Source organism: Micromys minutus, assembly GCF_963924665.1.
Source record: "Micromys minutus genome assembly, chromosome: 23".
Taxonomy (NCBI): Eukaryota; Metazoa; Chordata; class Mammalia; order Rodentia; family Muridae; genus Micromys; species Micromys minutus.
In genome coordinates this window covers 31,328,078-31,354,111 of record NC_137958.1, presented here as the reverse complement: position 1 = coordinate 31,354,111, position 26,034 = coordinate 31,328,078, and the positions used below count along the sequence as shown (strand labels likewise).

General features: G+C 41.9%; 1 protein-coding gene across 3 annotated transcripts in view; it reads right to left on the bottom strand.

Annotated features, from left to right (window-relative positions):
* The window catches only part of PPP1R9A (protein phosphatase 1 regulatory subunit 9A), a gene marked incomplete at both ends in the record, with an annotated part of 233,371 nt that overhangs the window by 1,190 nt on the left and 206,147 nt on the right, over positions 1 to 26,034 (bottom strand). The window contains 8 exons of one of the 3 annotated variants that reach the window (XM_080936475.1): positions 175 to 357; positions 1,437 to 1,460; positions 2,230 to 2,349; positions 4,287 to 4,485; positions 14,559 to 14,642; positions 14,737 to 14,824; positions 19,312 to 19,555; positions 20,075 to 20,232. In XM_080936475.1, coding sequence (XP_080792601.1) covers positions 175 to 357; positions 1,437 to 1,460; positions 2,230 to 2,349; positions 4,287 to 4,485; positions 14,559 to 14,642; positions 14,737 to 14,824; positions 19,312 to 19,555; positions 20,075 to 20,232 — 1,100 coding nt within the window. The remainder of the gene's footprint in view (positions 1 to 174; positions 358 to 1,436; positions 1,461 to 2,229; positions 2,350 to 4,286; positions 4,486 to 14,558; positions 14,643 to 14,736; positions 14,825 to 19,311; positions 19,556 to 20,074; positions 20,233 to 26,034) is intronic. The other 2 variants (XM_080936476.1, XM_080936477.1) reach the window with 2 other exon arrangements.

Sequence of the window (26,034 nt, the reverse complement as noted above, 5' to 3'; positions counted from 1 at the left end):
CAATGGGCAGTGAATGGTTTAAATATAAAAATTATGCATTGCCAGGTGAAGCAAGGGAAAAGGCCCCCAACTCTGTTAGTCATCTTTTCTGATAACTACCACATAGATGGGCAGAACACTCTCAGCTAATGAAAACACAGAACTAGTAACTAACACAGACAAAGAAGTCTTTACCTTCAGTTTGTTTCCATCCAGCTGCAGGAGCTGCTCTCCATTGATGTTCTGGGCACTGAATTCAGACACATACTGGTCCAGATTTAGGCTCATTAACCAGTGTGAAACCTGCTGCACACTCCATTCATGAATGGCCCGATTCTGACTCTGAGTGTGTTTGGGAGACTGTCCGTCATCAAGGATCTGAGACAGGAATGTATGCAGCGTTGTCAAATGACTAAAACACTATGGCTCATATTATGCTAGCAAAGGAATTTCTCAAGTTACAAAAGCTGCATTGATTTGTAAATCATCAAACGATAATAGTTTTACTTGTGTTAAAAGAAACCCATCTATTACCTAGCTGAATCAGGTAGATGGAAAATTAAAAATATTCCATAAACAAAGTACCATTAAGAATGTAGGAAGTTAAAAATGAAAACACACACACGCTAACATTGATGATTTTATAATAAATAACCCTGGAGATATTATCAGATGTGGAAAATTATTTCATAGTTCTCCACACGTGATACGTCACTTAAATTTATCCTTTTGGAAGACAGTAAAGTTGTATAAAAACACATTGAAAATATCAAGGTCTCCTTCATCCTACAGGAAAATCTAAAGCCCTCAAGCCTCCTTAGGGAAATTTCACAGCTATTGTTTCATCTTAACAGGAAGCACAACTGTGTGAAGGTGGGACACCAAAATCCACAGTTTCTTTAAGACGTGAGGAATTGGAAGGTCCACATGAGCTCTCTTAGATAACACAGTGTAAGCAATAAGAGCTTAACAAGATAGATGCTCATTGCCAATTCCAGGCTCTGTCCACAGTAGACATTCTCTTTTTTTGCATAAAGAGGCATGCCAGCTCCCAGAGCCACTGAACTCAGAGAAGATGAGGCACTGGCAGGTCTCAGAGGAAAGACAGATTATTTGGTGAGCCATGTGAAGAACAAAGAGTGTGAGCTGAGGAAAGGCAGAGGATATGAAAAAGAATGAACCATGTCAGGTAATGGCTATGGGAGGTGAGTGAAAGACTCTGGACACAGGGCTTAGGGACCCTGAAGGCAGGGCTTAGAGCCTCTGGAGGCGGGGCTTAGAGCCTTTGAAGGCGGGGCTTAGAGCCTCTCGATCATCTTTTAAGTCAAATGCAGGGTATTTCCCCTCCACTCCAGAGGAAAGTGTTTTTTAGTGTTGTGTTCATAAGTCATTTGTAAGGAGAAAACAAAGCAGGTTTATATGAGACAAGGCACCACACACACCCCACACGAGCTCACCTCATCATCTATCATATCCAGGCTCTGGGTGAGTAGCAACAAAAAAACCGAGAAGAAGAAAGTTACAGAAATGGGACACACAACACCCACCGTGCACGTTTTACAACATCAGAATCAAGCCTGTCTAGGAAAACACAACTAGAAGCATTTAAAGGAGAAAAGGCTTACTGCATATAACTCATGTTTAAAAAAAATAAGAACAATTATTTTATATGTAAAAAAATTCTAATTACATTATTTTCTGCCCCTGACTCCCACCTATTTTTAGAACTAAGTCAATTCCAACATAATTTTCTCCTTATCTCCTGCATGCATACTTGTGGTAATTCTTAGAAAACTAATCTTCACTCTAGCATCTGAATAAATGATTCTTGCTCTATTTCCTTTCCAGAACTGTGTCTATTGATGGTAATGATTTAACAGGGGGCATATCATAGTCAGAAGACTCTCAGAGTCTGGGGGGCATGGGTGGCTCTCTGTAAGGAGAGGGAGAGGATAGATAATTCACAGCTTCCAAGTGATCTAAACTGTCTAGACTTCTTCTCCAGTGCTCAGCCTCTAACATGTGTGTTTCTATGTACAATGGGATCCCCAAGAAGCAAGCCTCAAAGGGCTCAGAAACAATTCTTTTATGTGGAAGGTGGGGTGAGTGGAATCATGGGATTTTGTGTTAAATGTACAAACTCTGTGATGATGCCCTCTAGACTAAAGCTCCCCTCAAACGTCTTCCCACGGGATATGGAGAAAATGTATGACATAGGAACTAAGTTCTGCCATGGTGCCATCACAGTACCTCATCCGAGGACAGTGCCAAGGACTGGGAGAGCCCTGGCGTTTTGGGTTCTGCTCCTAAGCCGCTCAGGTCTGCTGAACTGGTACTGCTTGGGCTGAAGTCATCATTGAAGGTGAAATTCTGTAAAAATAAATACAAGCATGTTAGATGAACAGACGGAATACAAGTGTGTTAGATAAACAGAGCGAACTAGAGGCAGGCGTGCTCCCGAGGACTCAATGGCTTCATGTTAATCAATTGCCTTCAGAAGAGACTCAAGAGTGCTTTGGGGACAACTGATAGTCAGGCAGTGGTGGAGGAGCCTGGTCGGAAAGCCTAGGCACCTTCTCCATCTGATGCAAAGATGGGTGGTATGCAGAAATGATTTTTCAGTTTCTCTCCAAGGGTACAGAATTCATTACCCTCCACCAGTGCTCAGAGAAGTGATATTAATAAGCCCATCTGCTTTGACCCTAGCCGTGCCGAGAAACGGTGTAAGTAGGAATACAAGATGATGTGAAGGCTCTGAGTTATCAGGAACAGATGGCAACTCTTATCAGGAAGGTTGCTGCAGTGCCCCTGGGAAAGATGGCGTGTGGCTGGCTGTGATAAATACAGTGAGAAGTGACAGGTGCTCTCCTAGATGTACCCTTTAGAGGGAAGAGTTCTGGAGGCGGGCAGGCTCTGACAACATAACACCAGTTACATGTTGCTTTACGACTCTCTCCTGGCACCAGCTCACAGCCACAGAGCCTCCAGTTTGGAACAGATCCACAAGGCTGCATCACCCCTTGGGGTTAGTGAGGTGGGATGTGGGGAAAAACAAATTTTCCTGGTATTACTTTAATGTGCTCAGCAGATGTTAGAACAACTTGACAGTGACCACAGGGTCTTACTTGTGAGAACATTTTATAATGAGCCTCTCTTTAGTGTGGTATTGTTAAGATCACTCAAGCAAACTTAAGTCTCAGAACAGCACCAAAGGGCCCAAAGAGCCAGTCACTGCCAAAACTTCTTGCTACTTGTAGAGTGGTTGGATTCCCAGGAACTCTAAGCAACTGCCCAATACCACCTTGTTTCAAACATCACATCTCCAGGGAACAGAGTGTTGGTTCCATTAGATTCTTTTGTGTTGGGCTTAGTTGATTGTTGAGAATGAAAACCATGTCAGAGACTGGAGAATTTAGTACCAAACCAACTCCAAGATTTGATAGATATTCCAAAAAGGAGCTTGTCTGGCATTCAGCAGCAAGGCATGGCACACAAAACATCACCCTTTGGTGTTATCACCAGAGATTCAATCCTCTAGAGCTTAGATCAAAACCCTTCCAGCTGTTGACCTCAAGGGAAGAATTCAGTTTAAGTAAGATTAACCTCATGTTTCTGTTTGGGAAGAAAGAGTGAACACAGGAAAGAGGAGACCAAAGTCCAGAGTTAGCCACCACGTGTGTCAGTACATTAGGCAAGGCTTTGTGGTGTCATGTTGGAATTAACCATCCACGCTTTGAAGCGCATCACACCCATGCATACACACCTAGTGTAATTCTGCGAATGTTAAAGAGAACTGGAACAAGTACTCTGCATGGACATTTGATATAAAAAGTACGTAAGGACATGTCAGTGGTCTTAGTTTTTTTCTGTTTGAGTCACTTAAATATATGGAACCCAGTCGGTCGCAAATCTATCTGTTTTTCAGTAAGTCTTGAAGAGCACAGTGAAATCTGCTTCATAATGCAATTTAAAGAAGAATAATTAGTAAATATCTTCCAACACTGTCTCACCATCCAAATGCCTCTTTCCCAGCATGGCTCAACTGTCAAATAGATTAAACAGCAGTGAGTGAAGTGACAGGCAAATCGCAGAGAAAAGCACACGCTAGAATGGAACAGTATTAAAGATGGAGCTGGTTAGGTGTTTATGTTTCCCATAAAGGAAACACCATGCATGCCTAGGACAATGTTAGCACATTGGTTCCTGAGATCTAGGGCGCACATACAGGTTGAGAAGGTTTTCCAAGAGCTGAAGAGGAGACAGGATTGGGGCCTTTCTTGTCAGCTTTTATAACCACTCTTTTCTACCTTGGACCCTGTTTTATCTGAAATTTGAGTCTCAGGTGAAGGCAGTAGGGGGTTTGGAGCTGAAGGCAGGTTCCTGAAAGAATAGGCTCCTTTCCGGCTTTCACTGAACCACAGGAAGGGCATGCAAGGAGAGCGGGTGGAGGCCTGCACCGCAGAGCTTGGTTTGGCTTTCCAGTTTTCCAACTTGCTTCTGAAGATTCTGTGGTGTGAAAAGAATGGGTATGTTAGACAAATAAATGGCAAAAGACACAATGAACCCAGTTCTAGCAAAACTCTTGATATAGCTAAAGCTTTCTGAGAAGCTGTTCTACCACAGTGTTAAAAAAAAATGTATTGCTTTTGGCAAGAGCGTTAACCTTAATATTTACTAATTTTTGCATTCAAATGAAATATATGATATCACATGGGTTTGGACTGATATTTCCATGACAGAAGTGTATTAAATATGCCTTTTAAGTATATAGGAGTGTAATAAAATGAAGGTGGTACATCCTTTTCCCTCTTAGGACAGCCACCACTGTGAGTCCCACTCATCCCCAGCATTCTTCAGACCTACCTCTGGATTCCTGCTCCCAGAGTCTATGGCTAAAAGATTCAAGTGGTTCAGAAACTTCAATTTCAGAGCATACGTAACATTAAGCAGAAAATGCAGGTTACTGGTTTCTCATCACAGCCTTGGTGTCTATTCACAGAGGAGTGTAGGGTCTGGACTCATCATGGGCTACTTGGAAGCTGAGGTTCTATCACCTCCTGAGGGTGTGGTCTCAGGCCTTCTCTGTCCCGTTGTCTCAGTCTGTATAAATGCATGTGTTGATGTATCTCATATATGACTGTGATGAATTAATAGGTCAACGTGTGTTGAAGAGCCACAAAAGCTACTGAAGTGTAAATGTTCAGGTTTAGAAATATTGAAAGATTCAAAAGCAGCTGAGAGACACTGTTTTTATTTTTTGAACTTAATGTAGGTGCTTTCATAATTGTATTTATCTATTGGTCAAGTGAAAATACTTGTCCAGGAGCTGACGAAACAAATGCTCATGTGCTTTTGGAAGAGATCAGCCTCAGTATGTCTGATGACTCTGGGTGGAAGGCAATTGCTTGGTAGCTGTTATTATGAAAACAGAAATCCCTTCAATTAAATGTGCCTCGATACCATAGACGTAGACAGTTTCTATCCCCCCATGTATACTGAATTCCAGGCTCCTTACACTTCATTTGAAGTATATTTTGAAATATAGTTCAAATTGACACAAACAGCATCAACTCTATAACTTGTTTCCAAATAGCACTACAGGAACCAGATGTTGCAATCCTCATGCAAGTGCCCTGCACCATAAGGCACAGGTACCCAGGGCGAAAGGATACAAGAACAGCTAATGAGAACAGATACATTTGTGAAGTTCTGGTAAAACTGACACAGAGAGATGGGTGAATAAATCTGATGGTCACAGAAAGAAATCCAGAAGATGTGATCACTTTAGTGTCTTTAAGAAAGTGTGTGTCGAAGGGGACAGTGGGGCATCTTCAAGGATAATAGAAATCAATGAGAGATAGGTCAACCTTAAACTTCATCTTCAAGTTTAAACTAAACAGAAAAATTTGTACTCTTAATCTACTGTTTAGCACAGGTCAGAAGGGTTCAATAACTGAGCCCAGAATGGACACTTGTTGAGGCCTTGGGGTCTAGATGCGGAATATTTTATTTTTTTGTCCATGGACAAATACTGCTGGTTAGAGAATTCTGGTAGAGCAGTTAGATTCAGAACAACTGTTGGCCTCTCAGAACTAGGAGAAGAACTATATTTTAACATGAGTTATCATGATTATGCCAAATGCAAATATGACACAAAGTCACGATAGAACATGGAACATTTGTGATCATGTTTGGAAAGTTGCTTCCTTGGCTCCACACACTTCGGCTTCCTCCCATGGGTTTTGCCACTTTGAGACCCAGTGTTATCACACCCAAAAGTCTAAGGAGTCTGGAAAGGAATCTGGTGGCAATAAAGCAGAGAAACAGCTTTCTTCTCTGCTCCCCCCCGGGAGAGGGGGAGAGATCTCAAGTCCTTAAGGTAAACAACACCACTTGGAATGTGAACCCATAGTAATAAATACTTCTAGAAAGGAGATAAGATTAGAGACTCCAGTTTTATCCCAGGGATTGACTCTAGGAGCTGCATCCTGCTGTCTCTTCCCATACCCCATTAAAATGTGACCCCATGACATCTGGAGAGATAAATCTCTTTGGGGCTCTCACCATTTATCCGGCGATAACTTCTATGGCTTATCTTTAACTTAGCCCCACATTCCAGTAAGAACGTCCATAATAGTCTGTTTAGGAAAAAAAATCTTCTCTGGAGTCCCTAGTGGTTGTGCACATCTAAGAAACTGGTTCCTTCAGGCTGGACAACAGCAAGTCAAGGGAACTGTAGCACGTAGCCATTGCCTGAGAGTTCATGAGGAAGCTGTGTGACCAAGGGCAATATGGTAGTCTCATCCCACGACCAAGCCAGCTGTGTTTGTAGCAATGGTTTTAGACCCCACCATAACCTTAGGAGAACAAAGGGCAGGGAATGGGGATGCTGCTGGTCACCAGCTTCACTGAAAGAGACCGCAGGGAGTCCAAGCCCTAGGGCAAGCCACAGCTGAGCCTCATCCTCAATGCCGGATGCACATGTCCATAGGCATTATCAGTTCTGAATATTTTCCTGGCTGAGGGTATTTTATGAGAGCTTTAATTAGCTGTGCTCTTTTGATTTTTTTCAACTGTTAGTGAATAAGTTTATAGAAGTCCAGCCTCTGACAGAGACTGTCTTTCTGCAGCTTGTATGCAAAGCTCCTGGGAAGATAGAGAAAGCACTGGCAGGAAGCCCGCATCCGGGTGATAACCACTGTCCCACAGCTACAAATCAGCAGATTCTGGCTGTGCCCTACTGTGTCTGTCTTCTAGCTCCTTTATTACCTATAACTTTAAAAATCCATAACTGTGTAACTAACTCCTGTGTGCACCCTTTATTCTCAGAGAAAAGAACTTGCTTCCATTTTCTTGGACCTAGAGTATTCGAATATTCATTAAGATACCCAATACCCTATTACTTTAAAATTATAGACTCAACAGCCCACAAGACATTTCTTCTTGGATAAACTGAAGAGGCTGACAGGGCTCGGTACCTGGGGTTCTATTTTAAATGCCTCTTTATTATCTGTCTAACTTTGCAGAAAATGTTTGCAACAATACAATATCCTCCCTTCCTTTGCTTTTCAATCCTCCCTTCCCTTCTTTCTTTGATCCCTCCTTTCTCTCCTTTCCTCTTTCCCTTCCTCCTTGAACATCAAGACCAGTAGAATAAATCTTTTAATGGATCTGAATATAGTCTCCGGAGAACGCAAGGAGCCAGGTTTTCTGTACTCTATTCACCTTTGGAGGCTGGTATACACCAGTGTTCATCATTTAACAAAAATAAAAAAATCACAAGTCCCTGCCACAGTATATCCTCATATGCTTCTTTTCTAGGAACTAGAGCAAAAAAAATTGCCTTATGCTTTTAGCAACAGGGATATCTCCAAGGTCTGCCATGCTCAGGACAGCAGACAGCGTGGAATTCTACAAACTTTCCCCAACCCTCTGAATAATGTGTTTCAACAATAACAAAAAAAATTGCCTTATATAAAATGTAATTTTCGTAAGTCAAAGATGTCATCAGATTAACCCTTCCTGGTAGTCAAACGGTTTATTCCAATAACTTTATAGTACAATTAACTCACATACTTACTCTCTGAAATTCATTTATCCTGGGGCTGGCACCCTAATTTTTTTTTTCTGTTAAATACTTTACAGTGATATTCTGTTGTTTTCATTCTGCAGATAAGATATATGAAGTATTCAGAATCTTGTGCAATATCCTCAGAATATCATTTACAGTTCATAAGTTGCCAGGCAGAAAGAACATTAAGGACCACAGAATTACAAAGATTGGTGTAGGAAGCTAAGTGAAGAACAGCTGAGACCAGAGGAATATGTGCAGACTCCTACTTATCTTAGTCAGAAGGAGGGATTTTGAAAGGATCTAATGCCCACCAAAGAGACTGAGGCTCTGAGGCCCACTCCATCCACAGAGGATTTGGAGATCCTGGTGGGTAGCATTAGAAACACCCGTCCTTTTGATTCTCAGGCTCAGTCACCCTGGACATGTGCTCCCAAGTCTGGAGCTCTGGTTGAAATTTCTAGTCATTTCTGGTCAAGAGTTCATTTTGGCTCACACCAGACTCCTAGGAGATAACCAAGGTATTCCGTTTCCTCCGCAGGCTTTCTGTTGAGACTGAAAAAGGATTGTATGTATCCATGCTCTCAAAACAGACGTTAATATCAGAACAGTAAATCCACTGCTTAGCTATTTAATAAAGGTGTGCTATTAGAAATCTGACCAAAATGTCCATCCTGATTTTATTTAACATTTATTTTCGTTAATATTGGTGTTTGGGATTAAACCCATGGTCTTGGGTGTGCTATTCACACACTCTACATCTGAGACACACCTTGAAAATGTAAACTCATCTTAATAATCTAAACCTCTTTTTTCTTTTTTCTTTCATTTTCCTTCCTTCTTCCCTTCCTTCCTGTGATGTATGTCCATGTTTATATGCGTGTGATGTGTGTGTGGAGGCCAAGCGTTGACAGTATTATATCTTTCTCTCCTAATCTCAGCTTCTCTTCTATGAAGCAGGGCTTCTTACTGCATGTGAAGCTCACTGTTGTGGAAGGCAAGTTGTCAGGGAGCCACAGAGATTCACCTGTGTCTGTTCTTCCAGTGCACTGCCAAGCCTGGCCTTTATATAGATGCCAGGACCTAAACACAGGTTCTCATGCATGTTTGTCAAGGACTTCCTGACTGCGCCATCTCTTCAGCCAACTCATTTTTGATTTGTGTTTTTATAGATAAAGTCAACCAAACTGATGAGAGTAATGAGATGCTTATGTCCCCTGTAAGTTAAAATTTAACACAGAATTATTTTTTAAGGAAAGTTTTTCTTTGTTTTAAAAGAGTATCAAGTACCCCTAGCTGGCCTTGAACTTGCTATGTAGTCAAAAGAATCATTTGGAATTTATGATCGTCCTGCGTCCATCTCCCAAGAGCTGAGATTACAGCATTGGGCCCCTGGATTTACTTTAGGAACTGGGTTGACACTGAGGAAGCACTCTAAGGACTGAGCTGTATACTCAGACATTTGTTTCCTTGTTAGGGATGGACATTTTTGTGTGTGAGGAGTGGTGCTCAGATTATTAAGTTGATATATGCAGTCGAAAGAGAGCCCTTGAAAGGTATACCAGTTGGCTCTACCAGAGCCAAGCTGTTACTCAGAGGCTACAAAAAGGTGATGAGTTATGTGGACAGAAAGAGAGGAATGAAACCATTCTCAGCAGCAATTCTTTCCTAAGCCCAGCTAAGACATATGACAGCAATGTCAGCTTCCTCTGAGACAAATGGCATGATCAGTGGTCAGTAATGATCTGCTAGATAGGAAATTAAGGAATTAAAATGGAGGCAGATTTCAATCACAATAATGGGAAATCTCCAAGCTGCTTCTAATTCATTTTCAAGCACTGGCTTCACAATGCTAGATGGAAAACAAACTAGCAGAAACCAAATGTGTAAGTGATGACGATACACAGGCTGCTTAGAGTCATGGCAAAGTTAAAGATGCAACAATGACAAGGCCTTTAAACTGACCACAAACCTAAAAGAGGGACTTTAAAGGTGACACAAAGCACAATTACCAATCCCTTTCTGGCCCTGAGTTAAGGAAGCTAAAGAGAAAGTTACTTCAGTCCTTGCTCTCTCAGTGTCGTTCTGTGGTCTAGTCTACACAGAGCAGGTCCTCTCTGATGACGTAGTTGAGTCACGTGGTGTGATGGTTAAATATTTCCTGTTTGAGAGAGGTGCTTCCTTAAAACAGAGGCTGTGGGTTCTCTCCCCTGACCCCATAGTACCTTTCCCCCTATTTCCTCTTTCCATCTCTTCTGCTAGCCACTGCTGATATCTCTAGACTGCCTACCTTTCATTTTCTCTGACTCCAATAAGACTGTCACCGATACCCCCCTCATGTTTATTCTTAAGTTATTTTATCAACAAATCCGAGACCCTAAAACGGGGACTCTACACCTCCTAGTGGCTTTCTCTTTCTGGGCCTAGCCCTAGCACCAATGGAGCATTTTCTTACATAAACTCATGACGTGTTTACCTCAACCCCTGTTTGGCTAATGAGTATGTATCTACATAGCTCAGAGGGCTGTGCAGTTGGCCTTACCCAGTATTGAACCACTTGCTTTCCAAACTACCATGGATGCCATCCTTAGATGGATACGCCGTCAGCATAATATACAAAAGATGCTTTAACCCCCTGCAAGCAAACTTTCTGTAAATATTGGAAATGATGATGACAGCGGTGTGTATTTGTTAAATGTGACCCCTATCAGATTTCCCAAGTCTATAGACCATTATATGAGGGATATATCTGTGGTTCCAGGAGAAAACTGAAGCAGATAGGTTAAAGGCAGAACTGAGTTTTGAACTTAGATTCTGAACTTTGACTTATGTACTTTGTTTTTATTAAGGGGCTCAGATGATAGTTACTATGCAGGTGATACAGTTTAGGTACCAAACAACTACACCTTTTGCTTTATTGTATTTTTCCTCTATGTAGTTTACTTCTAAAATAAATTACGTTGCAAAACACATATCTGAGTATAAACAGAGAATTTTTAAACTAATAATAGGCTATATATAAATAATGAACAGACATATATTAACTATATGCCAATATGATAATGGTTTAGAATAAGGAATATTCATTGGTTTATAGAGTCACACAGATTAGTATCATATAATAGACACATAGTATGAGTTGCATGTATAAATTAATGTTTTCCAGTAGCCACATGAAAAGATACAAGTAAAACTAATTTTAAAAGTGTATCTACAACTCTGAGTCTAAAACAAAGTATTTTAATATACAATTAATATTATAAAAACTAAGATGTTTATAATTCCCTTTTCATATTAAGTCTTTGAAGGAGGTGTGCATTTTCAGCTATGGCACATCTCACTATAGAGCAGCTTAGTAACCACTGTGAGCAGTGGCAGACATACTGAATGGAGCACAGAGAGACAGATAATGAGTTAGATGCTGTAACCACTGTGAGCAGTGGCAGACATACTGAATGGAGCACAGAGAGACAGATAATGAGTTAGATGCTGTAACCACTGTGAGCAGCGGCAGACATACTGAATGGAGCACAGAGAGACAGATAATGAGTTAGATGCTGTACACTTACTTACAGGAAGAGAAGATTTATTTAAGGCAAAGTCAGAACTCCTACCTTGGATTTCATCTTAGTCTTCTTCTCACTGTTCATTCTTTAAGGGAAATGTAAGTTCACTTTCAAAGAATAGAGCTGTCTCCCACCTCTGTCACTTACCTAGCATAACATCTGCTACACTTTCTTATCACACACACACACACACACACACACACAGAGTCATTCATTGAATCTAAACTGGGACTTCTCAGTAGTGTTTAAAGTAGGTGTTTCAGTAAGCATTAACCAGTGTTCATGTCCCTCCAATCCAGGGTGGGCTAAGGCTGGTCCTATGGCTCAGGTGTGGATCTCTCAGGGTTACCTGGCCCTGGTAACCTAATGCTTTCTCTGCGTGTTGTCTCCTATGGTGCTTGTACAAATCAGGGTGCTTACTGTGCACATTAAATCAGATTTCTTCCCTGGGCTTATTTATTGTGATCATTATTCTCATCTGTTTTCTCCGTGTGTCTCCTGCTGCTCATGTATCTGAGTTACTATGTCCTCACAAGAAACACAGCCGAGTAAACTGTGCGGGGAAGAAAAGTCTTATACTCTCAGGTTTAACGTTACAGGTTAGAATTGGCTGATGACCTCTACAGATTCTAACGACCTAATGGGGACTTGACAGAAAGCCTAAGAGATAAGACTATTAGCTCACTCCAAGGTTCTTCATGGGGTAGAGTCCACCACCTCCACTCTTCTCTGTGATTGACTCAGGGTACTCCCTGCAGCGGATGATGTGTGTAACCCCCTATTTGTGTGGATCTATAGGACCAGCTACATAAAGCTCCTATAGGGTGGCAGTTCTGCTCTTCTAGGAATGTGTTTTGTCAAGTTCTTGGTCCATTATCATCCTGTATAGGAGAGCAGGAGCTGGTTTGATTAGTGTTCCCCAACTTCTCTGAAAGTTTAAAATTGTTTTTCTGAATCAGGGAAGTTCTCTCTTCTCTTGTTTTTCTATTTCAATTAAATAATCTCATATTTATCCCACCGAAATTCTACTATGATTTATTAATAATTATAAAATTACAATTCTAATTGAAAACCATTTTCTGGTGGTAGTACATGTACATTTGTGTCTAATGAACCAGAGGGAATCAAGGATTAATGCTTTACACAGAGCTGGAGAGAGAGCTGAGCTAGCAACCTGGATATGGGTCAAAAATAACCATAACTATGGGTAGCCAGGGTACCAGTGACACCGCCTTGACCTCACTATGACCTTTTCTATAGTACAGTCAGAACCCACCAACACCATCAACCCATGCTTGATTTCTACTTGTAGCTCAGTCAAACACTCTCTCGTGCAAGCTTCTCTGCTTAACCTTCTCTTGGGCTGAGGCTCAAAGTTGAGAAAGCAATACTGCTCTGCTGCTGAAATATCAAAGGCGGGCCAGCACCTCTCATAAGCAGTGCTTCTCACTGTGGCGTCGCTCAGCTCCTGTTCTCTTGAACATGGCTCCGTGGTTTTTTCTTTTTTGTTTGTTTGTTTGGTCTTTTTTTTTTTTTTTCTTTTGGAATATGGTCAATAAGAGTGCTTAGTTTTAAGGTACAAAACAGATAATTTTTTAAAGACCGTAAAAATGTTAAAAACTGTAAAAACTCATGAGTTAAATTGCTCCTGAGTTGCTCAGTCTCTGACGTACTCGATTTTCTTGAAATCCCCTCAAAATGTGGAAGGCATTCTACCACTACAGAATATAAATGAGAGCCCGACTAGCAAAGCTAATTAAATCTTAAATTCTCTCTCCTCTTTTCAACCCAGTATCTTACCAAGGAGTATTGCCAAGGAGAAGGACATGATGTAACAGTGGTGGACAACCTATCAAGTGGGCAAGTGATCCCCAAGTGACTTCTAGACTCAGGGTTTTCTTTCTTCCCTAGGCTATGACACTGAGTGAAACAGTTACTATCACCCCTCAAATTTGTAAAGAAATGTAGTGATTATTAGATGTGTTGGTACCTGTTGTTAGCATGGCGTGTTGGAGAGGCAAGTAGGCAGGAGGCACAAGCCCCATCATTGTCCTTACTGATTTATGGCTAAATTGGGGACAATCAACTAAGTTTAATGAAGGAGGAATTCTTCATAAAGAAAGAATGGCTCTACTATCTGCCTTCCCGATTTTAATAAAAGGAGTAAGTGAAGTTGGTAAATGTAAAACCACTTTGTAGGTAATAAGTAGTAACAACAATAGCAAATTGACATCATTAATGGATTTAAATCCCACCCTTCACCAAGTATATACAGAGCATTTGCAATACTATCTAACTTATGCACTCCTATCTAACTTCACATTAGTCTTATAAAGCCGCCTCCTTACATAAATCTGTCGAACTCTATAACTGCAGAATGGAGCTACGGCACCCAGACACCATGCTGTTCAGCACTTGGTTGTCTATCATTGTTTTTCTTACTGAAAGAGAAACATGGGCGATAGTGCAAGTCCACTAAATGGCTGAGACCGGCAAGAGATGGCGGTGGCCACTCTTACAAGAGTTTAGATCGCCATCATGGTGCCAAGTGCAAAATTACCCCCATTAGATGAGGATGTGGGGACAAGGAAGGCATTAATTAATAGTAATGTGAAGAGCTAGCCAACAAAACAGAACAAAACAAAAACCAACAACCAAAAACCCCAACACAAAAAAGTAACAAACCCGAAATATGTCTAAAATACCCCACCAATGGATTTAAGTGAGTACTTAATGAAGTTGTTCATGTGACTATAAGTCTGCAGTTAGTGTCTAACGGATGTGTTCAAAGCTATAACTGAAGATAGCCATAAACTAATTTTCTCTCAGCACAACGCTGAGCCCATCAGTTGGGTTTAGAAACAGTGATCACTCGTGTTGCTTAACAGTCGAAGTGGAACAGGGTTACCTTAAAAAAAATGTATATATTCACCCACCCGTACCTGCTACCTGCAGAAAACCTACTGGCTTCCTTTTCTTTTTCTTTCCATTTCTTCCCCTTGCTGGGATTCCTTCGCAATGGTGCCCTACAATAACAGCATACGGTCAGTGAAAAGTAACCTCCCCACCCCATTTAATATCCTTTTACAGGGAACTACGTTTTCAGAAGGAGGTGCTTACCCCAGATCTGCAAACTTTTGCTTAATTTTTCCTCTTTGTACCACGAATGAACTGGATGTTCTTAGTGATTTAGGACAATTGGCATCATCTAGGTCATAGACACACAGGGAAAAGATCAGTTACTTTTATACTTTAAGACACAAATCAAAAGTCAGGGTATCTTGGAATCTAAAACTTTTGCTCAAATTCTCCAATGTATAAGAACATAGTGGCTTTCCTGTTCACAAGACAAAGGAAACTCAGCCATGATGGAGACATTCAAGAGAACAGGAAAGGCCCTCTCAGCAACACCAGCTTCACACACAAGGGGATGAAGGAAATGACCAATGAGTTAATGCTTTCACTTCACAGCAGCTGTGGTGGGGACTTTTCCCTATCTTTGACTTTCTAATCCAGGCAGTGAAGGTCTGAGATCCACTTTTACTCCTTTCTTAATTTGGGGTTTCCCTACTTTCTGAAGAAACCCAGTTGAATCTCAAATCCCAATAGAAAACATTAAGACCTGTTAAGGTCTGGAAGTTTCAGAAAGCAACTGAGAATAAAGATTTCCCCTTTGAGTTTGCCCATACTAGTGGCCCATGGCCAATTCTGGGACAGGGTAAGGTAGGACCTGGGGGCACCTTCTTAAGCAAAAGCTAAATATATGTTTGAAGGTACTTTTGAAGAGCTACTTGGAACACAACTGTCTGGCCCATTATGACACCATAGATGTTCAAGACTTCCAAGGACTTGGAGCTGACTGAGTCGCACCTCCATAAAGGAGGCTGGTACTCTGCAGGGTGGTAGCTGTGGGGAACAGGACATAAGACATTTTGTCAATAAGAAGAAACACTTTGAGAATGGGGTTTAGTGTGATCTATCTACCAGTGTCTTGTATCCCACCTTTGACAAGGGGGGTGAAACTCTGTAGCAGAGAATGTTGGGCCTGTGCACACTTCTGTCTTAATCACTAATGTTGGCCTTTAGCCTTTTCTTTTCTTTCTTTATGTCTAGGGACTCTGACATGGAATGTATAGAAAATACACATCCTAAGACAATGCTCAGTACACCTTACAGATGGTTTGTTTGTGATTTTTGTTTACTTCAGGATACATTTCCAATCAGACAGCAGCACACATTGTTCCTATTCAGAAATTCAGTTTCAAAGCTCTTAAAGTAGCACGGGACACAGATACTTCCAGGTTTCCCAGTTATGAGTTTTTCATATTGTTAGTTAATGGCTCTCCGGAGATTACAATGATTCTCTGAAATGTACATAATGAAATCCAAGAGGTGGATGTATGCCTGTGTCAAAAATCCGCTTCTTTCTTCCAATGTTTATGTCATTATTCTTTCTGTAACTGAGTTAAACAGCCATAGATATGACACACATAACCATTAAAAAAATAGATTCCTTCTAAGGTGATTTTGCTAATGGATACTTTTTAAAAAACATCTTTTCAATTTTCTTGCAATAGAAGCCGAAGAAACAAACGAGATGAATTCTTCTACACCAACCCTAAAGTTAAAAGGAGCTTGTTTAATTATTTTCTGAATTAGGGGAAGCTGGAAAATGTTTTAATGAGTGCTGAGAGGAAGAGCCAAGACAATATTCAAGGAGACTCTCTGTAAGTTGTTAGTGATGTGCTATTTGGACATCTGAGGTCTAAGAGCCTGATTCTGCCCATCACAGAGCTTGCTGCTAGGCAACCTCACATCATTATCTCACGCATTTGCCAAAGATGTTTCAAGGACCACTGAAATGATGAAGGAAGATTAAAGAATAATGCCTCTTATCATTCAAATCATTTACATTGAAATTTAATGAATTTTGGTCCTCATAAAAATCAACATGTTTTGTATGAGCTAAGGAAAGGTCATTATTATATTTTTGCATATTTATTTATTTAGTGTTATGCAAGATGTCCACTAGGTTTTAGGAACTGCCCAATGTGAACTTTGTGATGCTCAGGCATTCAGACCAAGCACTTCGGCTTAGACTTCAGCAACTTGCCTCTTGTTTTTCAAACTAATACATGTTCTCCTGGCACCTGAGTTCTAAAGTCCTTCCTGGATACCATCAGTTTGGTAATATACATGACTGTCCCTTCTTGCATGATGGGAATTTCCAGATCTACTTCTCTGCCCTGGCTTTCCTCTTGAACTCAGGACCTCAGTCATATTTCCCATATTATGTATTTGACTTATCTATTTCTGCTTGTGATAAAACACATGTTATGAAGTCTCGAGCCCTGTGACTGGCTCTGGCCTACTTGTATTTTATGTTGGGAAAATGTTCAGTCTCTATCTCAAGTATTATGCTCGGCCATGACAGCTTGAAGGGATGCTTATGTGGCTGAATAAGTGTGTCAGCATCCTAGTAACACTTCCCTTGCAAAATAGGTGGCTGCTGAGTTTGGCTGGCCCATCCGGATGACTGCATTACTGTCTAGAGAGTCAAACTTAGTGATGCATCAATAGGTTTGCTGAGAATCAGTTACCTGCCATACACTTGCTGAGAAACAAAGAAGACAAAGAGCAGTCAGATAGGTGGTAAAACGCTGTCTCACCACTAACTATTCAACGACTAAGCCGGTCACTGTACACAAAGGCACAGAGGCAGGAGTAACGGTGAAAACCCCTGTGGAATGTGGGTGTGTCAACGCCAAACGAAGGAGATGGGGTTTATGCTGGGTACAGTGTTAGCTAGCCATAAACATGAGGTCAAATTTGTTCCTGGAAGCATCGTAAAGTTCTTTTAGTTCCCTCACTGAGAAGCCAGTGAGAAAGGCCATATGCTGAGGGTGCTAGAGGTAACCCGCACCTGAACCCCTAAGTCCAGCTCAGATAAGTGGACCTGTCTCATAAAGCAAGGTCTGCCAGGGGTCACAGAACCTTATGCTCCAGAGTTTGATTTCAGTGAAGGAATATCCTCTTCCATTAATGTTTGTTGGATCAGCAATCTCATCTAAAGAAAACATGGAATTCCTTTCATGTTTGAATGACATTTAGGTCTGTTTAGAGAACTGGGTGAGAAACCCTGACACGTGGGAAAACTTTAGCGGAAGGGGCAGTTCACCAGTCCACTAATGACACACTGTGTATGCAGCCAGTTAATTTGATTCTAAGTCTAGGCTCACTCAGTAACTTTCTGATTTATGAATGCACTACCTAGGAGAGAATGGAATGGCTGGAGGCTAGCAGTTACTCTAACAGCTGATCCTCCCAGAGTAAGGCAGAAAATTACTATTTTGGTATAGAATGTTTTCAGAGTGTTTGGCAGCAGGACCCAGCACGCTGAGCTTGATTAGATGTGTGTATATTATTGTCACTGGGGATCTTGAAAATTGATGACCAGAACCTCAGTTCCTCAGAGCACTGTCTGATAGCCAGAGGATGAGATATCTCTGTGTGACTTCTTCCACTGAGACACTGCGATTAGAATGCCAAGAAGCAAAGTGAATTCCTACATGTCTGTGGGGCCCACCACCAAACAAGCCTGGGGTACGGCAGGGAGTAGACAAACCGAGAGCCCTCAGTGGGCTGATCTGGAGGACTCTGGAGGATAAGGATGACGTAAATCAGTAAGCAGCACTCCTCTGTAGCGTCTGCACCAGTTCCTGCCTCTAGATTTGTGCCTTGAGTCTCTTGCCCTGATGGTCCTGGACAATACACTGTTATCTGGAAGTATGGGATGAAATAAACCTGTTCCTCCCCAAGCTGCTTTTGGTCTTTGTATTTGATTCCAACTCCAGAAAGCCCGATGCAGACAGGAGGCACCCCACTTGTCCCGATGGTACTATACAAAAGGTCAGTGGACTGCTCTGGTCATTTACCCAGCAGTCTGGTTAGCGCCGGAAAACTGAGGAGGGGAAAGCCCAAGGTCTTGGTCTCTGGAGAAGAAATGACCTGTCCCTTTCTTTGGTTCTGGTTAACTTCAAAGCAGGCACAGACAAGGCAGCAGCACGGGGATGGAGATGCTCGCATTCTCTTGCTCCGTTTCTGCCAAAGGCCCAGGAGGCTGCTCCACGGCTGCTTATTCCTCTCCAAACCGTCATCCATTCGAAGTAAAAGGCAGGGGGACCCAGATAAGACTGAGCTACCTTTGAAAGTCCCTGTGCGTTTCCCTGGGTAAGGAGTCACTCTCTGATCATTGCGCCTTTAGACGGCGACTCCCTGCTCTGTGCTTGTCTTTCCTGGGCCATCCTGTCAGGCTGCAGTGCTGAGCATTATAATGATGCTAACTATCGCAATCAGGACCGGGAACATTTAACTAAATCAAAACGCCACCAATTGCTTATTTTTTATCATCACTCGATCTTCCCGTTTCCCCACACGTGGCTATTAGTGTTCGTGGAAACTCCAGGCGATAGTGCGGAAGGATAAAGGGATAAAAGTATCAAACTGATAGGCAAAACTAAAAACAAATAAAACAAACTGCACGGAAGGGGCAATTCTCTTATCCCCCAAGACATGAGGAAGACGGTGCTCTGAGGATGGATGCCCACGAGAAGAAACCCGTTTTATAACACACACGTCACAGTATTAGTGACGTCACATCAAACAGAAGAAGAAACCAAAACCAAACCCACGTACCTTTTCCTTGTGCTGCTTTCTCAGTGGCTTGGTGGCGGCAAGGAGAGTCTTCTGTATCGTGATCAGATGTTGAAGGCAGGGAGGGGGAAGTGTCTCCCGACACAGAGGAGAGAGGGCCCCTTTCTGACTGCTGAGATCCTCCTGGAGACTCAGTCTCGTGGTGGGATGAGAAGGCCCTAGGGCTCGTCACGGGGGTGAGGAGTGCGACACCACACTCCGGTTCTGGAGAAGAAACGCTCCAACCCTTGGACAGAAGCGATTTGGTAACATGTGTGTGGTTATAGAGTGTCTGTGGGCTGTTGGTATAAGAGGTTAGAGCAAATTATGCCTGAGGATCAGGGCTGAGCAGCATTTACTTTGAAACAGCCCGGCCTTTTCTCTGGGAAGGGAGTTTTTATCTGTCAGCTTAGCGCCGAGAATGCACAGTTCATAACTACTCACCAAATGAATACTGCAGGTAACACAGGCACCTGAGACATGTAGAAACACTTACTGAGATTAAAACAACAGCTGAATAGCAAAGGCACCACCTTGAAATACGGCGATATGGAAAATGTTTTTGTCTACTTTAGTGAATGGAGAAAAAGAACTTAAATGACAACAATATAGCAAGCTGAATACATATCTAGGAGACAAAGACATAAACTGTTCCAGTTCCTTTCAAGTGAGGCGCAGAGCAGTGGAAATAGTTATCACGTCCAATAAGTACACTGGAGGACAACGAGACCCTGAGCAAGAGTCTGACAGCATTGAGAGCGCTCACCTTCCGCTCCAGGCTGTCCTCTCCGTCAGTGGAGCTGATACTGTCATAAAGCCTTGTCCTTGTCGGCCTCTGGCGCCGGTTCTTCACTGAGAGCTGGGCCCGAGTTTTCAGAGCTTTCGAATCCAGGCGCTCTGTCTCAGGGACTGCTTCATTCAAATCTAGGAAGAGCATTTCGAAATAATTTGTGAGAGAAAATGGTGGAGTGGATGGGCAGAGACCAGAGACACTGAAACTCAGCCACTGGGTATCAGTGACAAGGGAGGCAGATGCCAATTTTTTCCAGCTTGTCTAATGCTTCACAGGTGACACTTATAGAGAATAAAACGTTTCTGTAACACAATATATAAAACAGTGGGTTGGACTTGCATAGGACACGCATGTTAGGGCATTTGATGATCACCGTTACAAGAGACCTAGAAACTATGGATGAAGTCTAGTTGCCAAGGTCAAATGTGGGTAACAGAAGGTGACCATGAATACAGAAATTCACAAATAGGCTAAGCCACTCTGGTCTTGATTGACTGAATATTTCCCTTTGAACTCTATAAGAATAAACTAGAAGAGAATTTATATAATCCCAGAAAATTTAAGTTAAACCCATTTCCTTAGAACAAGATCTGGTTACACAGACAGACGGTTAAATTACCTGAGTGCATAGCTCATGGCACTATGCATGGAGGAGGAGGGGGGGGGGAGAGGAAGAGGGGGAGGAGGAGGAGGAGAAGAAGAAAGAATTTCGTCAGCTAGCATTAGGTTCCAGGCTATTTGCTCATGCCTCTCTTTCATTTCTGTCTGAATACTTTCTCATCTCACTTTAAACTGAAGTTGCTTTCCACAGAAAAAATGTTTACATCTTTAAATGAAAGGACTTCAACGGAAGGAGATGGAGCGGGAGCGGCCTCAATTCTTGATCTCACCGAGCACCCAGGTTCCATTTCTAGCGCAGACATGGTAGCTCACCATCACCTGTAACTCTCTTTTACCTCTCCAGACACCAGACACATGTGTGGTGTATATACACATATGCAGGCAAAACATACACACCATTGTTAACTAAAAACAAAATAAAATAGACTCCAAGAGAAAAAGACAAAGAGAGAAGGAGGGAGGGAAGAAACAAAATAAAATGAAGGAACAGGTAAAACCACAGTAACAGCAGTTGAGCGTGGCAGAATCTGATTGCTATCCCAGCTTCCCAGGATAAGGTGTGAACACCGCCCTGAGTTCAAAACCATCATGTGCAAGTCTCCCTAAGAAAACTCAGACCCAACAGGAGATGAAAGAGAGGTAGAAAGTGGGGAGAATAGAAAACGTTACCAAGGAGCCTCCTGTGGTCCTCTTTACAGTTAAGCAGATTCTTAACATTAGTGATATTTTTAGGGGTAAATGGGGGAAGAGATGATTAACTATGGATATTCCGATTGAAGTACAAGTATTGATTGGGACGAAGCCTTTATTTGGAGGGGAACTGCTCTTTACATAGATATACTTGATCACTTAAATAACACCTTCTGATGATTCTATCCCATCTCCTTTTCAGAATGGCAGTCATTAAACAAAGTCACTTTCAAGATATTAATTAAGTGAACCTGGATTTATATTATTAAAAACAAGCCACTAACTCAGTTATAGAAAACCTACATATATTTGTACTAATAGAAAAGAATGTCTGGCAACCATCATTAATTAGTACAGGTTATTTCTTTTTATAGCATATTTTAAAGATGTGCTCTCAACATATTATAAAACACAAACAGAAGAACCTCAGGTGGTTTCTCTCTTACTTATAACAGTGAGCACTAGGCATATAGCTCTAACAAATGGAATTCAGTGTACTTTAGCCCAGGAGACATGTCACGAACTGAAAATGTTTACAGAAGGTTGGACTTTTCATTCCCTATACTCTAGTGAGGAATGAACCCTTAAGAAGTCAGAACACTCAAGTGACTATAGGAATAAGTAGATGTTTTCTTGTTATTAGTTTCTACTTTTACATGCCAATTGGGGGAAAAGTCACCTCTGTCACCTTCATTTCCTTCCTCCAATAAAATCTATATTTGAAGCTGCCCATTAAGAGTTCATTAGTTGTGATAATTGGGAGAAAGTCAACCTTACGATCTCAGTGTACAATAAGAATGCAGAACATCACGCAGATGAAAGCCATCATATAATTAAAACTAGCACAGTTCGCACACGGCTTCCATCTTTCTTTGTCTCAAAGTTGGATTGTACTCTCTGAAATGCAAAGTGCGGTCACACATGCCACCTCCTTGTTCCCCATTAGAGACCCATGAGACAACAAGCAAGCAAGCAGGCTGTTTGCTTTCCTGAAGCTCAGAAAATTGGAGTAGCTTGCCCTCTACACAGCTGGTTGATGAACTGCTTTGATTATTCTTGTGTTCCGTCTCCCAGTCCACTAGCTATCCACCCAATTTAATTAGCGTTCCAAAGTCAATACTGCAAGATCTTAATACCATGGACATGAGTTTTAAAAGTTCTAAAACCATCAATGCTGGGAGTGGTCTAGAAAATTCAGCTCTCTAGCATCTACTCTGTTTACTTTAGTGTGGAAAAGGGAAGGCCTGTTGAAAGCTATAAACAGATTCCTTCACAGATGGTCTGATAACAATTTTGATTAGTAGATGACAAAAGATACCCAACGAAGAGGCGCATATCCCCCTTGTGTAAATATGGTTCCTTTACAATAGGATCCTCGATTTTAAACACAGTGTAGCATCCTACCTACGGGACTGAAGAAGCCACTCCACTGCTTTAGTGAGCAAATGAAATGAAAGCAATGGAGTGAGAGACTCGAGAAGGACTTCTTAGCAGGTATAAAACTGTGGAGCCAAGTATAGACTACGGGTCCTGTTACTGTGGAGTAGCCTTCCTAGTGCCGCCGTTAGACAGCTCTAAATGGCCATGTGGACCATCCACGTCAGCATCCCCTCATCATAAACAGCAATTGTGCCTAGGAAAGATGCACTCAGCTCAAGTCTAAAAGGCGGTGCTTTAAATCTGCTACCTGAGTGGCCAACAGCACATTGCCCACAATGAACAGCTTTTGAGAGTCTGAATCAAGTGTCAGAGACACTTAATTGCAGAGATTACGGATGACAAACCAATAATTTATTTTCCATCCTGGAAACTGAAATGGTCTTTAATAAGAACCAGAAGAGTGGAACGGTGCTGAGAATTGTCACCGTGATAGCACTTACACAAGAAGGAAGCTAGAAGGAAAACCGTCTACAAGACGGTTTGCAGTAACAGGCAAGAAGAAGCCTTGGACATGAGACACGGGCTGCTGGGGGGCCAGATACCTGCACTGCTCACCCCTGACACGCTGTCTTCTTCCACTGTGAAGTGAAGAATCACAGGATCCCGACTCAGAAGATCCTTGGGATTCTGGTTAATTTTACTCCTCATAATCAAAGACTGAGCTCCAAGGAGGCCTCTCACTTCTGCACTAAGTTACTCCACAGTTACTCTGGGAAACAGCCCAGAGAGAACACAGGTATATAGAGAAGGCCAATGCTCCTTCTACAAGGTCACCCTTCTGTCTGGAAGTGAACTTCATGAGCAATCTTGTGCCTGGTACAAGCACTTTTTCCATTTTACTTTATGCTCTAGGCAGAAATGTAAGCCCAAGAGTGTCTGATGCTGCAAACTCAACAGAAGCCCGGCTGGTCAGGGAGAAGAAAAGTCGATGGGATTTTATTTAGTTTGTATATATCCAGAGAACAAATTTCTTACCCTAAAACATTAGCTGTCATTTTGGATGATGGCAGTGGCAGGGGCAATCCACCGCCTGGCTCAGTTTGTAAGTTATATGCTGTGACATAAAAAAGGCTTAGGCGGCCATGTTCATCACCCCATCCAGCAGATACCTTCATTTCTACGGCAACACTGTCCTTTAGTCCTAGGCCTCACACCCCCTTCCCTTTCCTTTCTGAACCTCGTTTTGCTGTTCAGAAGACAGAGGAAATTTTCTTTTTGTCTTTTCTGTTTTCTGATTTATTCTTCCCTTCAGAGCCCGCATCTGTGAGGCAGTACACCACAAACACAGATGCAGGTGGAAAACAAAGGTGGAACAGCCTTGAATGGAGGGGTGCAGCAGAGACTCCCCAGGCAGGAGCTAAGGATGGAACCTTGTGTGGGTGGGACACAGCCGTACCAGCATCATGAGACTACTTTCAATATTGCTTTAAATTGGATCCTTTAAAAGAACGTAATGGATTCGATCATGGTTTTAGTAGCTGCTATGAAAATGTTCTATGAAATTAGGATATCCTATGTCACATAACAGACCAGTTCCGCATAGCTCTGCTGTGAGTCATTCGGTGTTTTCCACTGCACGGATGTAAATGGAATGTTGCTGGGGCACCAGACCCGGGCCGCAGGGAGAGCAAGGATGGAGAAGCCTAACAATGGGGTCCACTGTGCATTCTAATGTGCACTGAGCCTCTCAGGACACTGTCCTACCTGGATTCTGCCACTGTCCACTGAGATTCTGGGCATAATGAGGCACTTGGTGGCATTTTGAGACTTAAATGATATCTGCATATTATCCACAGTCACTGCACACTCACAAACTACGGACCCTTTGGGACTTGGGGGGCTGATACACATTGCACTCAGGTGGTAGGTTTAAGCGTCTCAAAGAGGCAGTGTGAGATAAGGCACTACGAGAACAGACCTACAGTTCCAGAATGAGCTGCCATGACAAAAAATTGGGCAATTTACCTAACCTCTCAGAGATCCCAAAGGATCTTCAACCGCGAAATGGGAATGGTAATGACACACCCTAATCACTTCATTGCTATGAAGATCGAATGCATTAACAGACCTCCAAGTGCTTAGCAGCATGACTGACAGGTAAGAGCCACCCCACAACTGTCATTATTTACTGACACTGAGCAGATGAGTAAGAACAAAGCAAGTTATAGCACAACATGTAAACTCACTTAAAATATTTAGAAACTCGTATCAGACATATTTCCTAATAGTGAAATATGTACAATTACATAGGAAAATTGAAAAGACACACTTCTGACTAGACTCCGAGACCAGGAGATGTGAGTCACATAATACTTTAATACTCACAAATGCTACAGACTTTGTATTAGGTATTTGTTTTTTGTGTAATTTTATTTTGTACTTACATGTTTGTGTAGTTAAAATTAAAGAGTTAAAAAAAAAAACACGCATTTATCTTTTTCACTTGGAGCATCTTAATTCCACTCTAACTTGGCTAGCTCTGCTGTTTCTGGAGGTTGATATGGGAACATTCCCCCGACTTCTGCTTCTCCCACTGAGCAGCCCCTGGCTCTTCACATGGTGATACCGCCTACCACGTTTACTGACTCAGTATTGTGTGAAATGTGCTGCGGGACCTATCATATCTACAGACACAGATGCTATCGTTCTGATGATAGCAGTTGGTTAAAAAACTGTGCACAGGCAACTTCCTCCTGGATACTGGGGACAGGTGGTAGTGTCTTTACAGTTATTTAAATATGAAGCCAAGTAACATGTCCCAAATAATATCTATGAAATATTCTAGAAAGTTTATTTCTTACCACTTCAGAATAAGATTATTGCTATTTTCTAATTTTTTTAATTAGGGTATTTTTGCTGCTTAAGCTCCTATGTATGTATGTATCTACATATGTATGTATGTATGTATGTATGTATGTATGTATGCATGCATGTATCCAGCTGCTGAAAGAATAAGTAGGAATTCCTTCTCGTGTCCATACTCACAAATATAATTTCAAACCAAAATGGACTTGGGAATGCAATTTAGTTGTTTGTGTGAGTGCAGTGTGCTCTGTGTGCAGTTCAAAGCTGACCTAACACGAGGCTCTGAGCATAGAATGCACTGACAGAAATTCTGGAAACAGAAAAGATAAAGAATTTAACTTTAGATTTTAGCAAAACTCATCTACATACCTCAGGAC